The sequence below is a fragment of the Emydura macquarii genome, unplaced genomic scaffold (assembly GCF_026122565.2).
Source record: "Emydura macquarii macquarii isolate MOO-44397 ecotype Brisbane River unplaced genomic scaffold, CSIRO-AGI_Emac_v2 contig_312, whole genome shotgun sequence".
NCBI classification, from domain to species: domain Eukaryota; kingdom Metazoa; phylum Chordata; order Testudines; family Chelidae; genus Emydura; species Emydura macquarii.
The window spans coordinates 4,148,998-4,171,385 of NW_027130449.1; the positions used below are offsets into that span (position 1 = coordinate 4,148,998).

Below are 22,388 nucleotides of genomic sequence, written 5' to 3' on the forward strand. Positions count from 1 at the left end.
GTGTCAAACAGGGACTTCAAGTCTGACAACCTAATAACTCTGCCTGCTCTCTTTTCTTTGCATCAAAAGCACCATCATCCATTATCTAATGCAGAGAGTCATCTTCCCCCCACTATCATATGTCAAACATCACATCACAACAGCAGACCCTTCATCAGGGTGCAGAGAAGCACCACTGATTGCAAGATTCCTACTGTGACTTAAAGGTAATCTTCGATTTTATTTTCCTATCACATTACAAGGTCATAATGCAAGTTGAATTTAGGAGGCGCCTTCACACCATGCATGAAATTTACTTGAAAAAACAATGCTGGGATAAGCCCTTGTACTAATGACCTGCTGCAGCTTTTTGCTATATTTCAACACCTACATGAAAAATATATATCCTGTATACCTAAGTTGTACATCTTCGTGGAGATGTTTCATCTACAGGAGTGTTCCCAGCCAGGAGACAGTACTTATCTCCTGATTGGCATCAGGAATCAGAAAGGTAAGGAGCAAGCCTTCCCATGCGAGTAAATTAGATTTGTTTTAAGAATACATTAACGAGTCCAAATCTGACACTGAAAAGCAACGTAACTGAAGAACTGGGATCTGAGACTCTCCAGTTCCATTCATGGCTTGGCCACACACTTATTACGAGTGAAACCTCCTTCAGGGCAGACTGCCCGCAAAAGGTCTTACACACCGCTTCACCTGAGATTTAAGTGGGCCTGAGGTCCCTGCATGAACATGAGGCTCATTTTATACTACCTGACCTCAGGCAAGTCACTTACCTTGCCTCTCGGTGTCTCAGTTTACTCTTCTGTAAGACCCTGATTCAGGAAATCAAGACGGGTACGTAAATGCAGGCTTATAGTTAAGGGTGTGCTTAGGTGATTTCCTCAAATGGGTGTAATCATTCCTCCTCTGCAGCTGAGGTCTGACATGTAATTAATGCTTGCAAAGCATTCAGTGAAATGGTCTATAAAAGGGTAAAGACCATTATTATTAAGACTTTCCAGGGTGTTGCCTTATTTCCCTTGTATCACAGGATACTTTGGGAGACATAAAACCTTGTGTCTTCAGCCATCCTACTATATAGATATATAGGGCAGGATTACAATGCCTGGGAGTGTCTTATTTCTATTAGAAAAACGAACCATTAAAAAAAAATTGAGAGTAACAAGAATTCAAAGAGTTTGCTGGCTACGCTATTTACCCCCACCACACTGTAGGAGTTCCAATGCACAAGTCAAATCAGCCTTTTGGAAATGCTGCTTTACAGTATATAATCATCCTACTTCACCCTGTCACAGTGTCATGTCTGGAATATACTCTGCCCTTTAAGGGAAGTACTGCCTGCTGGTCTGCCCACCCTGCCTCCTGGCATGGCTCTTTATGTGTTGTAAGGTCTGATTATAGATACAAGGACCTGAGAGATACTGGGAGAGAGAAAGCGGTCCTGGGAGCAAGCAGGGTTTGGGAGGGAACCCTGGTTCTGCTTCTTTAAAGGCCTGGGGCAAGGTTCCCCCCTGTCCCAACCAACTGGGGAGTTAGGACAAGTGGACCAGTGTAAATGCTGCCTCCTCCTTCAAGCAGGGCAGATGCCTGCAGATACTGACGTGAGTGAGAGAAGGCTCCCGCAGATCCCTGAATCACCAGGGAGCAGACACCAGCAGCAGGCTGCCAAGCTCTCCGCGCTTCAAGAGCCAGCTGAGGGATAATAACTGCTTGAATTACCCAGCTGCAGGGGGTGGGCTGGAGCTCTGCCACAAGGAGAAGACACAAGGATAGAGGTAAATTGCAACCCAGCTGCAGGAGGAGAGCTGGGGACCCCTGGAAAAGGAGAGGAACAAGAATTGCTTGAATTACCCAAGTTCCAAGATGAGGGCTGGGGATCCTGTCATAAAGAGAGACATAACCCTGAGGTGACTGGGAACACAGTTTAGAGGGCAGGCTCCAGAAAGGCAGAAGCACCTCTTGTTTATTTGGGACTTTTTGTTACAGACCCTTTTGTATGAGGTTTTATAATAAACAAGCCCCAGGGAGAGTATTAGTAAGTCAAGCATCAGGACTGCCTGGAGTGGAGTTATGGCTTTCCTGAGAAGGGAAACTGAGGCATGGAGCACGTGCAGCACCACACTAATTCAGTAGGAGGCACTGCAGTGCAGGCACGCCCTATGACAGACATACAATATGGGCCACATTTCTAACAGAATTACAGACACCAATCTGAGTAGTAAATACACCAGCCACCGTCTGGGCAGAAGTCAGAGTTAGCAGCACAGGACTCAGATTTGCAACCTGTATGAAAATGTTTCCCTTCTGTAGAGTTTTCTTTATGCCACACAGTGCTCAGCTCTGCACGGCTGCAAGAAGAGAAAAAGAGGATATGAAGAACGCAGATGCCAGGGCAAAGCACAGTCCTAACCTTAGTACTACTGGCTTGCAAGGATCAAGAGACTCTAATGCCAGCAACACTGCAAGAAAACACAGGGCTAAGTGAGGGAATAGCTATGGCTCACCTGTCCCTGACACTGACACACACACACTTTTGTCACATACAGGAAAAGTGCAGCACTTTCACTCAGCAAAGCAGCACAACTGTTCATGGCATAGGAACCTCTTTGTTGCCAGGAATAAACTCAGATTCAATTTTGTCTACACTGTTACTGCAATTGGCACCCCATATCTTGCAGATGGAGGTGGCCGTCTGGCTGAGAAATGCCATCACTGGTGATGCTTCCTCTGGGCTCTTTCTGAACGTCTCTGTCACAAGTGACATCTCTTTCCAGCCAGATGGCTACCTCCAGCATTGGGTTCCCAAACCAAGAAATGCAAGGTAGAATTCAGAATTCATCCCAACCTGTTTCGAGTTTTCAAACCTGTGCTAAATTCACATATGTGCACTCTGCTCTCTCGCATTCAAAAATTTTATTTTACTCTGAAAATTTCAACACTGCAAAACTACACACAAAGGAAAGAATACACCCTCTCAACTAATAATATGTTTCATTATACAGACCAATCAAAGGTAGATCTATGGGTCTTTCGGGGACCGCCATACATTCTTGACATCCCAAGTAGGGTTAGGGTTCAAGTTAGCAAATCTTAACTGTGCTCAGTATGGAATACAGGTTAGAGGGGACACTAAGGCTAAGGGTTCATGGGTCTGGCTTTCAACAGAGACATTATCAAGAATGGCAAAATGTGCCAGTGCATCTCAAAAGTGGCAAAGACACTTTTCTTGGGTTTTCACTTTTGAGGATTGTGGGGATGGAATGGGATACTAAAAGAAGAGAAGGATGAAGGAAAGAAGGGAGAGAAAACACCACACTGAAGAGAATGAGGAGGGTGACATTATTAATGTGGAGAAGATTGTGTTTGGGGAATAATCTTAGAGTGACTGCAGTGATTCATTAAGGACACGTGAACATAAAGATCAGGGAAATGTCACTCAAAATTCCACTTTACTTTTAAGACAGAAAATGATGTAAACACTAAGTGGTCGCTTTGTTCCACAGACGGAGGTGGGCCGCATCACAGACAATGACTAGACCACCTCTGACATCTATCAGAAAAGAGGCTGTTATAATGGAAGTGTGGACATTTGGAGAGTTTTCTTTTGAAGTCAGGTGTTCCTTACGGATCCATTTCACTGTAGTGGGGTGAAAAACAGAAAGATGCGTTCCCAAATATGTTCCTAAATTTTGACCCGTGATTCAATCCAACCACATTTGTACCCTTTCATATTTGCTTTTTCAGAAACATCTTCTTCACATGAATGACAACCACATTTGTACCCTTTCATATTTGCTTTTTCAGAAACATCTTTCTTCACATGAATGACAAGGGGGAAAGGCTTTATCTGTAGAACGGACAAGGGTGTTTATGTGTGAATGAATATATACCTGCTGGAGGGCTCCCCTTGTACAAACATGCAGTTAATCAGTGGGACTGTAACAAGAGAAAATTCAATGTGAAGTCTGCTAAACAGCCAATACATGCGGCTTATAACTTTTGCACTCAGTCAAGAAGGAAACGGGTATTCTAAAAACTAGGGTCCATGCATATAGCCAAATAAGTCCTGTGGGGGCAAGAACTGAGTATTCCCCTGTGTTTGGAAAGCACCTAGCATATTTTGAGTGCTACTACAACTCCATACATTCATTCACACAAAATTAAATAAGAAATCGTCATCATTCTTATGATGATGTTGATGCACTCGGTTGGACAAAACAGGACAGGAAACTATCCTAACGTTTCCTCTCCATTTTGTGTTCCCCGCCCTGTCTCTGAGAGATACGACACGCTAATGATTTCTGCAGGCACAGCTCCTGTTTAAGGCTTTTCATCCTGCCTGGACCCAGACCTGAAACCATTCTGATTTAAGAGCCCAATCATGTAGACTGAATTCAGCATACTGAATGCCCGAAGGAGCGCTTGCTGTGAGTGGTTTGTGAAGTCATGATAGGCCCAAATATGTTCATAAAAGCTATTAATTGAATGATTATGAACAGCCAACACATGGGGGAGGATACATTTTAGAAGTTTATAAAGGGTTAATAAATGAATGGATGCTATTAGCACATTACAGATATGAGTAGAGTGTATTCTCAATGGCTATAAATAGATCAGTAAAAGATGTCATCGATGGTTATAAACATCCTAGTGATCTGCTGGACTTTAACAATCCATTAACCATTTATTGACACGTCTGTTAATCAGTTACTAAACTATTTTTAGAGGTATTCCCAATACAAATTGTGACAACCCTTCCAAAAGTGATGACCCCCTCCCATGCCATACCACCCTTACCAGCATGCATGGGGGCTGACAGCTTGCAACCCCCCCATAATAAACTCACAACCCCCTGAGGGGTAATGACGCCCAGTTTGAGAACCCCTGCTTAACAGCATGACAATTTTCTCCACCACCACCTTATGGCAGTTCTGTGATTTATGTGACACTGTACTTAGACATAATTCTGGCACTAGTGAAACAAGGCATCCCTTGTCAAACATAAAAATTCATCTACAGTCTAAGCTTTTAGGATGGGGACTATGGAGTGGGAGGAATTAGACACCTCAAGTGAAGTAATAAAAACTTGACACTTGCCTTATGATATTCAGGGGAACCGTGTGGAATCAACTCCCTCAATCCTGAGATCAGGACTAACTGCCTGTGATCTTATTTCTGATCTCATCTTCATCCTGTGACTGTTGACTCTTCCCCAGATACGACATAACTTTGCAGACGTTATCTGCACATAAATGCACACACTGTCAATCTGGACTTTCCATTAAAAAATTTCCAGACATGGTTGTGCACGTGAACAGAGAACTGGTTTCCTCCAGATTGCTTCATGTGTGAGAAAAATGCTTAATGCAGAAGCAGTGGTACAAAGGCATCCAGGAGGAATGCAATGCTCAGATGGAGCAAAGAGAAATTTAAAAAACAGGTAACTCTGCCTGCTACTGACAATCATTCAGGTGCAACTGACTCATGCTCCCCTTGAAATTTCGTCTTATTCTGTTTCACTTCTTCGACATCTCTGTTTTGCCCAGATTCTCTTATCCCCAAGACAACTACATTTTAGAGTCTTTCCTATTTTATAATATTTCTTCCTTCTCCTCCTGATGTGTTCACAGGTCAATTTCTGTAGCTTCTCAGTTCCATAATCTCTTTCCTTACCTACACAACACTTTCTTATTCCCCAGAATCTTTAAATCAGTTCCTTTGTATTCACTTTAGATTTCTCATTTTGTCCTGGTACAAATGAGTAGCAGAAGGACAAGGAAAAATATTGTAATTTTAAAAATGACATTTTTTTCTTATATCCTAGAGCAGGGGTAGTTAATTATTTTTGTCAAGGTCCAAATTTCTTGGTCAAGGTATAGTCAAGGTCCAGACAGACTCCAGAGAAAACAAAATAATAATAATAATAAAAAAAAATATTTTGTGGTCCATTCAACAGCCTCTGGTGGTCCAGATTTGGCCTGTGGTCCACCTACTGACTACCCCTATCCTAGACAGAGAGAGGGAGAGAACAATCAAGGAAAACAAGATCAGTTCAGAGAAGGCAGACATTTATACAGTCAGTATCTTGGATAAGAGACAACTAAGCAAAAGTGCAATCTTAGACACAGCCAAGCATAATAAAGAAAACCTGAGAAATAGGTAAACGGTTGATCTGCAAGGGGTAAACAACAGGGCCTGAGCCAAGAAAGCATTTAAGCCCGTGCTCAACTTTAAGTACACGAGTAGTCTCATTGGGCTGGATTGGGTTCTTGTTACTTAAAACCCTACAGAAGCAAGTCCTAGGTTTAGACCCTACCCCGGGTGCGTTCACCGCAGAAGGATCAACCAGGGAAGACCACCCTCTTTAGAATCATCTTAAAGACGCTTTCAAAAAGCTGCTCGTCTCTGGAACATGTAATGAGTTTAGCTATTTTAAAAATCAAAGCCACCGAGTATATCTCAGAAGAAGACTGAAGGTGGGTGGGACTACTAGTTTAGTCACCATCCTTTGGACACTGGGCTCAAACACAGATACTACCAGTGCTAATGACAATTTGCTTTAAAATATTTCTGAGAACACAAATGAGAAGAGACTTAAAGTGAAACCCAATTTGAAAATCTTAGTTTGAAATAAACAATAAATCACCATAAATCACACACTTTATAAGATTAGGGAGACATCTCTGAAAAGCATGACTGCCCCATAGGGAACAGAATCATAATGAACTGACAACAGATCTATGCTGATTTATTTTAATAATTAAAATGACTTGGATGCAGATTAGCATTATTTTCACAGCAGTTTATATTTTGAAATGGGAACTGAAAGTGTTTGCTTGTCAGTAAATACTGGAAAGGTAACATGGTTTAACACAGCTTCTATAAGTGCCAGTTTTGCTTTGCGAATACGCTCCTCTGTAGCATGTGACATCAATACACTTAGCTGATCATAATACACCCCCAGGCCTTACTATATCAATAGCAGGAGAACCCTTTTTTTTTTTTCCTCTCTTTTCCTTGCAGCAGGCAGCAGGGTCAAAAAGCTGTGCTAATTCAAATCTGTTTCTTCCTACACTCATACCAATAGGTCTTACTCTTTAAAAAAAAAAATCCTTTTCTTTGTACAGCTATGGGATTTGTGACCATTTATTTCAGAGGGCGTTTGATGGAAATGAAAGATCTTTATCAGCACATTGCAAAGAGATTACCGACTAAACCCTGCTTGGTCCTGCAGAAAACTGCATCATCAGTAAACCAGTTTCATGGCTGTGAGTGAGCTATTGAACATGTGTAACAGCTGCTGTATTTGCCTGCATAATAATTCACTGCCAGTATCTAATTCACTGCTTTGTGAAGAGCTCTGGGATATGCTGAGGACACAAGGTGCAATTAAAAATCCTAAGTAGAATGCTGTATTTCTGCAGCTGTTGGGATCTGCTATACATGTCCAGGAATGGACTGCATGTGCACACAGATAAATCCATGCTCACAGGATTTACTCAGCAGTGTATCTTGTTACCTGTGTGCTACATAAGAATCCATACAATTTATTATGATTTTGGCAGAGATGAAGGGAGAGAGAAGAGTGTAAGGCTGCCCTGAGTTGCAAACATATGTCCCGAATTCATTTATGCTTTTCATAACCAATGACACTCTCTGCATATGGTCAGAATATTAACTGGAAGAACCCTCTCCATCACTGTAGTGCGTGTCTACACTACAGCGCTGCAGCTGAGCTGCTGCTGTGTTTCTAGTGTAAACATACCCTAACAGTGTTAGTTACCCAACTTCTATTCAGTTTCAATAGGGTTTGGATGCCTAACTCCCTTAAGCGCCTTTGAAAGTTCAGCCTAAATCTCTCCTACAAACTGAGGGGCTCTTCAGTCAACAAAGAGATAGTATCTATGCACACAATTCCCATTATCACATGGAACAGAAAATTCAGCCACCTAGCCCATCCACTTGCCTGGCAGTGATTGATCCTCAAAGTAACAAAACAATAAGCACCACTTCGGTAGCATGTTTAATGCACTTTACAAAGGCAGGTAAGCCTAAACCATTACCTCCATTACACAGACACCAAAACCAAAGCACAGATTGATTGAGTGACTTCCCCAAAGTCACATGGACCTGGGGCTGGAACCCAGGTCTCCTGATTCCCAGTCCCATGTTTTATCCACTGGATCACTCTGAATCCCCAGTATACGCTTCGCTGCTTTGCCAAGTCTAGATTTAATTGGTCCGAATGATGGGAAAATACAGGCCAATATGCAAAGACTCAATCAGGATTCCTCCTGGAGCTGGTGGAGTAGTTCCAACTGTCTTTGAAAGGGTGCAATGTGGGGCTCCCCACCAATATCAGACCAGCTCTGCCAGACAGTGTGGAGAGACTATGAGGTCTTATCCTTATCTTGGGCCCTTTCAAGAAGGTGGCCTCACCACTACTATGGAACAATCCCTCTGCTCCCAGATGGATTTTTCCCAGTCCCTGCTCACACTTACAAGAGAGTCTCCTTACACCTTTACCTTTCCACCCAGAGAGCAAGGCAAGGTCGCACATTGAGTAGCCCTCTAGAAAGTCATGGGCATTAGAAATAGCAGGTTCCATGCAAATCCTATAGGCATCAAACACTAGATTCTCAAACTTCCATTCATATTGCACTCTCAGAGCTAAAACCTGTGCATACCTGAAAGCCATGTTTGCCCCTCCACCACGTGGTCAGTTCCTTTGGAGGCATATCAATAACGGATACAATGTCTCCCACCTGGAAAAGAATTGCAACATAAATACCACATGCAATGTAGTTGGAGACAGAACACTGCAAGAGTGAATGCAAATTCTTCTGCACTGCATGAAATCCTAAAGCCATCACCTGCCTTGAGGCATCTACCATTGTATAATCTATCACTGAAGTATGAGACTTAATGCATTACAAATCCTACAAGATGCACCTTTTTAATGTATTCATAAGAAGGCGTTGTTTAAGAGTAGCCAAGAGGCGCGGAGGTGTGCTGATTACACAGTGCAGTGTGCTCTGAGGTAAATAAGCCCTGAAGCATGAAATCCCTTGGGAAATGTTCTCACACAGCTGACCTGGTTTTTCCCCTTGTACTCTTACGTTTGCATCTCTCATGGCTGCCATCCCCTCACCCCCCTGAAGTTAAGAACTGCATTCAGTATTCCTGACCCGATAAAGACGTACTCCTCTGAATTAGGAATCCAAGAAAGCAGTGAGGCAGTGTGGTGTTACTGCGGGAGGATGGGAAGAGACCAATATTAAAGGGAATAGGGGGGGCTGAGGAGGCTTCCTGAAGCTTCCCTCATTCCTTTGGGAACCATTCCCAAAAAGAACAAACAAACAAAAAAAACCCAGATAAATGGTTTACACTGATGCTTCAGTGGTTGTAAATTACATTGGCAGAGCTAATTCTAGAAGTTTATACCAGTTTGGTGGCGGGGTGTGTGTGTGTGTATGTGTAAGGGTGACTTGTGTACAAAAGAATGAGATTTTTCTGAAATTGACTAAATTCTGCACCTGATACTATAATAAATGATAATAATCTAGCTTCCATATAGAGTTTTTCATCACTAAGTGCTTCACAAAGAGATAAGCATCATAACTCCTATGTTACAGGGGGGGAAACTGAGGCACGACTTGCCCGAGGTCACCCAGTTGGTTAAAGACAGACCTGGGAATAGAATTTGGGTCTCCTGAGTCCCTACACAGTACTCTATCCTCTAGGCCACACTGCCTCCCCAGAGATGCCAGAAATTAGCCCAAATTCTTCACTACTCAGAATTAAACAAGGGGCTGGTTTGGGAACCACCTTCTTTACAATGTTTATTAGAGAATAAAAATATTTTCTGATACAGAAAAGGAGCATGGTCTCGTTTTAGTGGTCAGAACACAACATTCGGAAACTGGAGATTTGTATTCGAACCCCGGCTCTACATTGCTCACTGTGTGAACCGGTCAAACCGCAAGTGCATTGTGCCTCAGGTTCCCATCTGTAAAAGAAGACTAGTATCAAAAACTAACTTACCTCGATAGTTACTGCAAAGCTAAATGAATGGCTTGTACAGGGCTTTGAGACTGATAAACAGAAGGTGCCATACTAGTGCAAACTATTTTATTGCTGTTATTAATATTGAAACACCGCCAAATAGTCTATGCCCTAAATTGTCTGTACTGAAACTTAAGAGATATATAGTCTATTTAATGTATGTCTTTTTGTTTCACTCTTGTGTGTTTGTTTATAATAGTGACTGTTCCAGCTCTGAATCTGAATAAAAGCCCCAACAACCCTAAAATATTTGTATTATTTGCCAGGTGGCACCACTAAAGCTGGAATCAGAGGAACACCTTGGGGGCAGGGACTGTGTCGTCCTTTGTATATGTGTGCAATGCTCTCAAAGCTCCAAAAATAATAATCATGCATGCAAGCAAATATTCAGAACATACTTGCACAGCTCAATGGGCAACAGAGTCAGTGGAGAGACAGATTTTCAAGTGATCAGCTCCTAGACTTTCAGGGCTAGACTTTAAGATGGGCTCAGCACCCATCACGGAGACATTTGTGGCTGGATTTTCAAAGGACTGTAGAGCCCAATATTCACCCAATGTGCTAAGCTCTTTTGAAACCCTGTCCCCTCCTTTCGCTCTCTTTCCTTTTCTTTATCACGCACACGCACACAACATTTCCTCCTCTATATTTGACAGTGAGGAATGTAAATCATTCCTTTAATTATTTACCTCAAAGGACAGTTCGTCTGCTGCCTGAGCAATGTATCTCTTAATAACATGGGCAGCGGCAATGGCAGGCACGTTAATGGATGATTCTTCATGGACTAGCAGGTGATTCCCCTTATTATCAATCTGCAACAAAGAGCATGGTAGATTGTGAGGCAGTTGAGGACATGTGGCTCTGCAAATACATTTTACTGGTGTTCGTGCGTAGCAAGGGTTTCAAGCTGATTCACAAAGACAGCACAGCTTAGGGGCCCCCTGAAGAGAACAGCGTGAAGGAACAATGTAGGGCACAGAATACATACAAATAAAGAGGAAGGACAGTTAATAAATTAAGTTTCAGAAGACCACATCTCCCCTTCCATCCACTTGTTTTTCAGGATGCCGTTTCTGTGCATCTTTGTACAGAACTCTAACGTGGCTAAGCATGTGTACACCTCCCTCTGCTTTGTTATAGCAGCATAGTCGTTCCTTAAAGTATTTGGAAAAATAACAGAAAGACAACAAAAATGCTTTACAAGCAGGGAATTTAACGACAGGAGGGACAGTGAGGATGACAAAGCCACAGAGAAAATATAAAATCCAGTCTATTCCTTTGCCTGTTTCTATAATGTCTGCTAAAGGTTTTGAACTTCAAGTAAGAAATTATGGTTCCGCTGGGTGTTTTTTCCCCTGCTATATTTCTCAGTCAGTTTTAAAGCTCAGATTATTGTCCCCATCTGAAAAGTCATCTTAAAGGCAATGTTGTAAGATTCTTAGTTACCTGGGAAGGTCATTCAGGAGAACTCAAGTAGTATTAGAGCAATTTCACTAGCACACGTAATAGCTGAGTTGTAACCTTAATTTCCATGGTGTTGCTCTAAATTTTCCAGTTTCATTCGCCTCTAAAAGTTCCTGACCATTTCTCCTTTTGGGCTGAAAATTAGCCATGCCTAGTCTTAATCTAAAAGGTTTTCTTTTCTTTTCTTGGCAAATTCGAAGAGAATCCACACACTCAAATTGCAAACATTTCAAATTTAGCTACATGGACAAGCTCGCTAGTAAATTTCTCAAGATTTTTGCAGTCTAATAAAAGTTCTTCCTGTCTCCTGTGTGATTCAGTAATGTCACCAGGCAATGGGAAGTCCTACACCCTTCCCTAATCAGCCTAACTAGGGTCAGCACAGTTGACTAAAGGGAGCAAGTGGTCTTGATCGCTTTATCCCATACTTGCCTCCTCCCTCTGCCCACTAAGGCTGGTGGTTTACGTACTAGTGTCGAAGGCAGCGCAAAACAGTAACAGAGAATGGTGCTACAGCGGCAATTCACAGAGCTGCTGAGAGCACACAACACAAGCTCTGTTGAGCCATTTAACAGCAGAGATGGCAAAGCGGAGTAGATAATGTTGGCTCTTTCAACGCAGGTGTCTTTAAAAAAAAAATAGGGCCAAAAATAGTAGGAAAGAAACATCCACAGCTTTTAAAGGGCAATACCTACCCACTGAAATGAGTGCAGGAGCAGGTACATGCGCATCTAGTGCAACCTATGAGTTGGAGTCTCAATCCATTGCTGAGCTTGGCTTATCTCTAGGCAGCATATTGACCCTATCACTGTACCACCTGAGTTGCTACCGTCTATTACTTGGTAATCAACAACAGAAGACTGTCGTGTCTTTCAGCAGACAAAATCCAAATGGGAGGAAAATATTCCTCGTCCTTAGCCTGGGGTCTGATTCTCCCGTCTTGTGTAGTCCTCTCCACTTGTGCGAAGTGGGTGGGAAATGTTACCAGCGGTGTGATTCCACAAAGTTGGATTACATAGTTCCTCTCCGCGCACTTGGCACAGGTGCCAGGACTATACAAGACACAGGCTGTGGAGAACGGGGCAGAGGACATGAAAAGCAGTGCTATGCACTGCACACTACCTCCATCCATGTGAGGGCAGGCCCACAGTTGATCTTGTTGCCTGCGATGGCTGACAGCCGTGACAGGTAAGCCATCAGCATCTGGGTGACAAGCTGCAGAGGAAAAGAAAGAACGAGTATAATTATTCTGCTGCTGTACAAAATCGGAGCCCCTTAATCCGAGCTGGCATAGCTATTGCCAAATTAACTGGTGAGGGAGGTATGGACAGTTTGCACTGATATTGATTTAGTTCCTAATGCAATGGGATTCTGAGGAGGAGGAGAGAAATCAGTGCAAATATTGTTCCAGGAATTATACATTTCTACATATGTAAGATGAGAAAGGTTTCTCTGTGAAGGCTAATTGCTGATATCAAAATATTTTAAATGCTGAAATCCTTTGTTCACTATGAATTTCACATCCAAACAGATTATTTCAGTTATGACAATCAAACACATATGAAAACTATTTAGTAAAACAAAACAGAGGCTGCCATTTCCCCACAGATGTAATGTGCTTTGGAACGCGGCAAGCCAGACTGGTGAAACATTCATTTTTCAAACAATAAAAGAGGGCTTTACAAATATCCTTAGTAATGTCCCTTGTGGAAAATGTAAAATGATTTTCACAAAAGAAAAGCTAGTTGGGTCCCTTCGATCTAAGCTATGGTGACAGTGTTAAGAAATATTATGATAGCATGGAGTCTGCAGGTTCAATAAAACACTGTTCACACAAAACATCTGTTTTAGCTGTTTAATTGGAAATAAAAATAAAACAGAAAGAATGAGACACACTGCATAGCTGCAAAATGGCATTCCAAGGTGTGGCAGTATGTTATATGTCACAGCATCTCCTGTGCATACAGATATTTTATATCCAACCCTATGCTCTACAAGGTGCAATCGGTATATTGGAAAGACAATGATCCTAACACGAATCTCAAAACTCTGATCCCATTGAAGCTAATGTCCATGCTCCATCAGTGTCAATGGGACCAAAATTTGGCTCCTGTTGCCCCACAGTCAGATAACAGTTCTGGATCCTGCTGGCTGCACCTATGGACCTCTATAAGCCCACATCGAGCCCCAACGAGGTCAAAAGGCCTCTATGTGGGAGCCAGGGTCTAACCTACATGGAGCATTTTGCAGGACTATTCATCACAAATAGTATATTCTCAAGTCCTTCACCAGGCCAGGCTCTTACTGATTCCCAATTGAGTTGTCAAAAGAGTATTTTTATAGACTGGCCTTTTAAAAAGGCACAGAAATTACATATTTAAAGTCATTTCCACAACATTTTACGAGGCAAGTTTGCAACAGGCAGAGTGTAATTCCCACCTCCCCTCTCCATGCCTATATTCACCCCCCAACGCTGGGAATTACTTTAAAAAATGCACAAATTCCACTGCCATCAACTGATGCAGAAAATAATGAGTTTTGAAAGGCCAGCGGAGTCAATGCCTACAGGAGGGGAATGCCACAAAATTAACCTTGGAGCATGTTATTCTACTTATTTATTGTTTAATTGCTCCATTCCCATGCTACATTTAGAAAATTAATATTTTTAAGCTCTCTTCAGCAACATCTTCCTTCCAATACAAAACCAACCAACCCTGGTAGGTTCCCTGATGAAATATTGGGTGAAATCCTAGACTCATTAAACTCAGTGTCAAAAACACACCACAGACTTCAGTGGGGCAACGATTTCACCCACTGTTCCCCCTTTCTCTTCCCACTTGCTTTTAAAGAAACACAGATCCAGATTTACAGATAAAATAGATTCTGCTTTGTACAGGAGTGCTGGAACAATTTTTATATAGGGATGCTGAAAACCACTGAACCAAACTGTAAACCCTGTATATAATGGAAACCACTTCAAGCCAGGGGGTGCGGAAGCACCCCCTGCACAATTAGTTCCCGCACCTATGGTTTTGTATGTCTGAAATGGCTTTGAGTTTTCTTATTTCCCCCTTTTACAGTCACAGGGCTAATGGGCAGGCAATATTAGCCTCTTGACACTGAAAATTAGGATTTTTTTCTGCACTCATGCCTTTGCAATGGGACACACGCTTACAGCCATCAGGCCCAAGGGATAAGTGACCTGTGAAATGAAGCAATAGGCATTGTCCATTACTGCAAGGCATGCTCTTCACACAGACACTGAGGTTTAATAGAGGATGTTTTGTTATGCTTGTTTGATTCAAATAACCTCCTGCAAATACACATATTATTTTCCTCTCCCAGTCTTCCAAAGTGATGCACCTGCTTCCTCCAAGTAGCTGATTTTGGACACAAATAAACCCTTCAAATAATAAACAAAGATTGAGTATGAGATTTGAAATCTGAAGAGGAATACTATCTGCTTTCACAAAAAAACAGGGTAAAAGTATTCTAACCAACAAGATTTCAGTTCCAAGTAATTCAGTTCAAGGTAGTTGAGAAAGAAAAATACTTTTCTACACTGAGAAAAATTGTCTTTTTAATTAAGCTTTTTGAGGCTCCTTCTAAGATTGCTCTAACTGACACACATTTTATTTTTTATCAAATCCAAAGTAATTTTTGGTTTACAGATATAGATTTACTATCACAAATACTATTTCCTCCTTTAAAACATTACAGCCCTTTAACCACTTAACATTCCTAGCAAATTATCATTGTTGAATTTAAGTCAGCAAATATCCATGTTACTGAAAGTGTTTCCAGAGATCCAGTAAAATGCTGGTCTAGGTAACTGACGGTACAGCATGGATTACCAGTCTCATTTTCCTTTCTTTACATTCTCCAAAACCTTTCTGCATTTAGCAGTGCAATAGTTTATACTGATTTGCAAAACACTTTCCTTTGCTAAGGTGATGAGGAATGTGTTGTTGTTCTTACTTTTCTAATCAACTACCAAAATCTAACTCGGAATCCATAAAACTTCTGCTTTTTAAACGCTATGACAAAAAACCCAAACCATACTCAGTTCACTTATAGGTAGTTCTGAGTCTCATCAGTGATTTAACTGCTACCAAGGTTCATATTTTACCTCTGGACTGTCCTTCAGGGCATCGGAGCGGGGTAGCTCTGAGAGCTGAGAGAAACGCCGATCATAAATACATAGGTGGAGATGTTTATCGAGCACTCTGAAATCTTCATAACTCCGTTTTACAATCCAGCTCTTGCCCTGCATAGAGAGAGAAAAGCACCACATCAGACCACTTCGATCAGCAGCGTAAAATGACAATCCGAGCAGAAGAAAAAGGGAGACACTTCTTTCTTTGCTGCCAGTCCTTATGCAGTACTTCGATGTAAATACAGAGTGCTCAGTTCTTATTTTTATTTTAAGCTTTAGTTTAGAAACAATTTTAAAACGTAGTGAATCAAGTTCATCCCTGGTGATATTCGGGCTTGTCTACGCTTAAAACCATACAGCAGCACATGCTTCAGTGTAGACACTACCTACGCCGATGGCAGGGTGTACATAATCCACCTCCCTGAGAGGCAGTAGGTAGGTCGATGGAAGAATTCTTATGTCAACCTAGCACACAGTATACATGGGGACTTAGGTCAGTTTAACTATGCCGATCAGGGTGTGGATTTTCCACTTCCCCGACCGACAGTTAAATTGACCTAATTTTCTAGTGTTGACCAGGCTAGCAATTGTTATACCAGGGCTAACTTTGGCTTATTAAGGCCACGTCTACTGTAGAGAGTTTGCACCGATGCAACTGGGCTCCTGTAAGGTCTCTCGTGTACCTGCTCTGTGCTGATGGGACAGAACTCTCCCACCAACATAAGTAAATCGCCCCCAATGAGCGGCGGTAGCTGTGTCAGCTCTGCCACCGACGAAGCACTGCCCACACTGGCACTTCTGTCGGTGTAACTCATGAACTTTTTTCACACTCCCAAGCGACATAAGTTATACCGACCAAAGTGGTAGTGTAGACACAGCCTACCGCTAAAAGACCTACCAAAAAAACTCATTTGCTCGCTCTGCCTACCTAACAAGGTTTTCCACTTTCTCCCCAGAGGTTTCTCCCCACAGTGTGTACCATTGAAAATGTAAATTACAAGCAGCAGTCAAAACTGTTACAGCTTAGTGGCTTCAGCAGGCCACAGCATGGACACAGGAGTTCCCCAGCACAGATCTGGATAGGATTGGGGCCTGTCCTATTTGTGGCCGAGTTTACGGGGCACAATCTCAGTTGAAGTCAGTGCTGCTACATCAGCTGCGCATCTGCCCCAAGTATATCATTTTCCCCATTTAAAATATTGACAAGATGCATTTCCTAACCATGCAGTGAATTGGGTAACTATAGTTCCAAGGGTTACCTTTTCATTCTGCTGCATTGGGAAACAAAGAATGCTACCATAGCAACAAAGTGTAATTTGTAATGTGTAATTTACTTTTTACAAAGTGTAATTTACTTTTGTGAAGCCTTTAATACACACGTCCCATATTCCAAATGCTCCATGGCCGATTACAATCAATAACAACTACCGTAATAATACAGACGTTTACAGTGTCAAAGCACTTCCTGAACCATAATTAATCCTCTGAATGCCCCTCTGAGGGAGGTAAGGTTATGTTATATCCAGTTTACAGACAGGAAAACTGAAGCAAGAACTAAGGAGCATCACAAACCTCACCATGTCCCGAGCCACATGCAAAGCACACTTCTTTCACCTGTCTTTTCCAACACAAACACAAAGCAGCATGGACACGTTTAAAAAAAAAAAAAAAAAAAAAAATCCTTCCAAAAGAAAACACTACACTGAGCACGCAATTCTCCCCCTAGGGAGATGATGAGAAAAAACAATGAACTACATATGGCAGATGTTAGTCCTCTCGCTTAATGCATGACTGGAAAACGCTCACATAACACAGTGATTAAGGCAGTATAAGAATTTCAATAGAATAGAATCACAGAGAGAAGTGAATTACCCAAGGTCACCACCAGGTTCTTACACAGCGCTTTCCATCAGCAGATCTCAAAGCGCTTTATTTAACATACCCCTATGAGCAGTGCTATAACCGCCTTTGCACAGATGGGGGACTGAGGCACAGAAAGGCTAAGTAATTTAGCTAAGGTCACACAGGAAACTTGTGACAGGGCAAGGAACTGAACCCAAGACTTAAGCTAGTGCCCCAGACACTGATCCACCCATCTCGCCAATGGGGAAGGGCCAGGGATTAAAACTGGAGAAGGCTGCATAAGAACAGCCAATAACATAGCAGCAAGATATATGGTACAGGAGGTAATGTGGGATACTAGAATCAACAACCACCAACAAAATCAGAACTTGTCACCTTATTTATTTATTTTTTTTAAATCACAGAGGCACATTTGTTGATCTGCTGGAATGAAGTGTCCACAGTACGGCCAATGGGCCAAACACAGCTCATGGAAATCTGGATTACAGACTGTAGCTTCCTTCCCCTGTAGCACAAAGGGGCAGCCAACACAGAATACAGGCAGCTTCATACAAGCTGCCTTTTGCTCAGATCAAGACAGAGAACTGCCTGCAGGGATCTGCAGTGTCCACAGGTCCAGCAGCCCTCTATTAAAGATTAAGCAGGGTAAAACAAAATGAAAAATAAATAAAGACAGAGAATACTTACTAATATAATGCTCAAATAAAACAAACCGTTTTACATGTATAGCTGTGCTTTAGCTCAGTGAAAATAAGTGACCCAAGAAGCTCTTATTTCCTCCAAACAGCCAATCCTACCCTGAAGATTATTAAAATGGTCTCACCTGCTACTGAGCCAGCTGAGGATAATGTCCACTCTGCAACACAGGGATTTGCTTCATTTTTCCAGTATCATAATTTGCTATTTTTAGCTGTTAAATCCCAATTTGATTTGCCAAGCAAGTGCAGGTATCACTTTTATGGCAGTTAATACACAGAGGTTCTGTGGGAGCCATAAATGCAGCCACATAAACCCATCCACAGCAGTAGCTATTTTCTGTCTAAATCATTTGTGACAGTCACAGCTCCCAGACTATCAGCATTGTACTTAAAACTCCACTTTCATACCACAAGCAGCAGTCAGTATTTCAGAAGCCTGAAGAGGTGGCACTACAGTGAAGTTTTGTAACTTTCCTTTGTATTTTTCTTTTTCTATTCTGTCTGCATAAAAACCTCCCAGCTTTTGGTTGCTTTATTTTGTTTAATTTTGGTTGCAATTTGCTCCGTTTTATACAAATTAGTTGTGACTCTTTATCTCTCAGCAAATTATCAACATGTCCCTCAGCTGAGCAATATCTGGTCACCTCGTACGAAAAAAAAAAAAAAAAAAAAAGGATCAAGAAAGTGTTGCAGTGTTGTAATTTGCTTTTGCCAGCTGCATTTCAACAGGACATTCCCATAAAGTCCTGAAGGCTACTTACTCAAAGGACAACAAATCTTCATAACATTTGTCACCTGCAGGAAAAGATCACCATGAAGTGTCATGGCGACATCCACAATTAGCCCACTGGCACCAACGAGTCCTTTCCACGAGGAAAGACAGACACTCAGTATAGAACACTTGCACATTTCACAGTGGTGACTGGGACACCGACCACTCTTTGATCTTTACCAAAGTGAAGATTCTTATCTGTAAACTATATAAAGCAAAACTTCGCAGCAAGCCCAAAATCAATGTTACTAACATCAAAAACGACGGCAAAAAGGTTGACTGTAACAACTACAGGGGTATCTCTCTAAGGGTAGCAGGAAAAGCTTTCCCAAACGTCATTTTAGTGTGCCTACAACCACTGGTGAATCATGTCTACCCTGAATCATAATGCTGATACACAACTGGAAGATCAACTATAGACATGATATATTTTCTCTGTGTCAACTTCAAGAAAAGCGTAGAGAGTAAAACCGACCATTGTACATTGCCTTTGTGGACCAAACTAAAGCACTTGACACAGTCAACAGAGCAGGTCTATTTGCAGTACTGTTCATTTCACAACAACTAACTAAAGAGCATGGAATAACTCAAAGTTTACCATCAAGACCAAAACGCTAGTGTACCAAGCTTGTGTCCTCAGCACTCTCAGGTATGGTGGGGAACCATGACAACTTATGCTCATCAGGAGAAAGGTTAAACAGTTTCCACTTATGCCGCTCACACCATATACTCAACATTAAATGGCAAGATAAAGTTACCAACGCAGAGGTTCTTCAAAGGGCAAATGTACCCAGTGTGACAGCCCTGCTCAAGCAAAGATGACCGCACTGGCTGGGCCATCTGAGCAGGTTGGAAGATGGATGCATACCTAAGGACATACTATGTGGGGAGCTAGCAGAGAGAACAAGAACAACAGGTCGTCCCAAGCTTTGCTATAAAGACACATGCAAGTGAGATATGAAGGAATTTGGAATTGATCCTGACCGATGGGAACCCTCGGCAAGTGATCGTAATGAGTGGCACCATCGTCTCTATCAGGGCATCAAAGTCCATGACAGGAGCTGGCTCCTACAGTTTGAAGAGAAAAGCGTTTGTTGAAAGCATGCAGCTCCCAACCAAGACTCATATATTTGCAATAACTGCCAATGACAATGCAAATTTCAGATTAGACTATCTAGTCATGAGACATTGCAAATCATCTACATCATAGGCTGCAATTTCTACCGTCTCTCGAAGACAAAAGGATGCCAATTAATCAGATTATTATTGTGTCATTAATAACAATGTGTCCATGATATCTTATCCTTAAATACTGGCTTGCTGTAGATATGCAGAGTCTCTCAGTTATAATTAAGATAAAAAGACATGAATTTACAAGACCGGAATTGCTGGGGTCAGCAAACACTACCGTACTGCGCAGCAGAGTGCACTGAATTAGGCTGTGGAAGAGAACAAAGGAAAATAACAAATCATTGTTTTTAATGGAACCGATTCGAAACATTGAGAGTACCTAGGCTACTGGTAGTTACTACATTTAGCAGATTAATGTATGGATGGATTCTATAGTCACTGGACTCTCTATCACCTCAACCTCAGCCCCTTTGGTCAGCCCCTTTGACAGAACAAGAGTGACTCTGCTGTGTAAATATAGAAAAGTCCGCCAGGGCAGTGCTTCACAGACTTGTTTGGGAGAAACCTGTTCCAATGTAGTAAGAACAAATATTTCCTTAAACTCTAAGGCTTTGAGCCTGCAAAAACTTACAGACATTAATTTTACACACGTGACTAACTCCAGTGAGTATTCTTTGCAGGATTTGGGCCTAAACAGTTAATATTTACAGAAAAAAAGAGAGAGGCATGTTTCTTTAGGATGCAGTTTAATTTCCCAGGCAGGAAATCTTTGCAGCTGGCTAGCAAGGAACTGGACATCATTTAGCAAGGATGTGTGCCATTACTACATCTGATCATATCTCCAGTGGGTGGTCAACACAAATTAAATCAGCTTCCAGGAACATTTTCCCAGGATAAAACAAGCAGTTAGGTATTTGACTTAAGCTCCAAGCCAGACCTCTGGAGTTAAAGGACTGTAGTGAACCAGTGATACATTAATTAAATCAAAAATAGCCTAACACTCTTCTGTATTGACAAAAAATACATATATTTTATTCCACTTTGCTTCCAAAGTGTCAGAAAGTTTTGCAGAAGTAAATTGTTTTATTCAGCGATTTAATGAAATCATAGAAACGAAACACAGAAAATAACTATTAACTCAGCCTCATGGTGCCAGCCTCATGTTTGCCAGTGCAGGTTTTATAGCAAAGCTAAACGTTATAGGTATGCCTCAGGCTGATAATACCCATTAAAAAGTAAGTGCTCTCTTTTCATTGTAGCTGGTCTCCCTAAATTGCTCCTCGATATCAATTCCTACTCACCTGTGCTAGTTTCCCCATCTCCAGCTTTTGTTTGTTTATCATGTTTCACCTGGATTTCTGGCTCACCCTGATTCAGAAAAGCTTCCTTGCTTAGAAGATTGAAGCATATGGTTAACTTTAAACACATGCTTGAGTCCTACTGAAGTTAATGGGACATAAGCATATGCTTAACTATTTTCCTGGATCAGGGCCTGTGTTTGCAAATCCAGGGACAGTTCGTGCCTATACAGAAATTGCAACCTCGCCCTTTCCCACTCACTGTTGTGTGGGATTTGTAATACGCTCTGCTCTGAGGGCAGGGTAGAATTTCAGGGCATTGCATGAAGTTCTTATTTCTCTCACTTTAGCTCAGCGAGAAGAAATGTCATACCAAACGTGATTATAGATCACTGAACTGACTCTTTAATATCCACAGAGCCAGAGGCTTGGACCTTCCATTAGCAAGACCACTGAGCTGCATGCAGTTCATAAGGTGCTTCCGATGCTGTACATCAAGCAGGATAGATTCAAAGGGACAAAAATTCACAGCCACCACCCCACAAACCAATATTTTTAGCTCCTCAGCTCAAATGGCCTAAGAGTGATGACAGGCGGCCATGGCCAGGAGGGAATGTGCATTTTCCCATAAGCCCAATTCATTTAGTGATATTTTCTCTAAGACGTCAATGCACAGTAGCATCTTTTTGGTTTTTTTTGTTTTCAAGACTAGAGCACACAATGCTTCAGGGGGCGTTACAGCTGGCTTCATTAGTGATAGAATTACACTGCTGTGCCTCTCTGTTGGGATGGAGGAAAAAGTAACTGGTAAAAGAAAATTGGTCTGACCCTAGAGTAAGAAAACAGAATGTTAAGAAGCTGGAAAGATGCCAGAATTCAACTGGGGGGTTTAACTCTGCCACAGGGTCTGGATATTATTCCAACATGACCCTTCCTCC

At 41.8% G+C, this 22,388-nt stretch overlaps 1 protein-coding gene across 5 annotated transcripts in view; it reads right to left on the bottom strand.

Annotated features, from left to right (window-relative positions):
* Window positions 1–22,388, bottom strand: part of ARHGAP32 (Rho GTPase activating protein 32) — a 316,253-nt gene that overhangs the window by 94,691 nt on the left and 199,174 nt on the right. For all 5 annotated transcript variants that reach the window (XM_067563763.1, XM_067563771.1, XM_067563754.1 and 2 more), the window contains 4 exons: window positions 15,662–15,799; window positions 12,655–12,747; window positions 10,758–10,880; window positions 8,691–8,768 (listed from right to left, as the gene is read on the bottom strand). In XM_067563763.1, coding sequence (XP_067419864.1) covers window positions 8,691–8,768; window positions 10,758–10,880; window positions 12,655–12,747; window positions 15,662–15,799 — 432 coding nt within the window. The remainder of the gene's footprint in view (window positions 1–8,690; window positions 8,769–10,757; window positions 10,881–12,654; window positions 12,748–15,661; window positions 15,800–22,388) is intronic.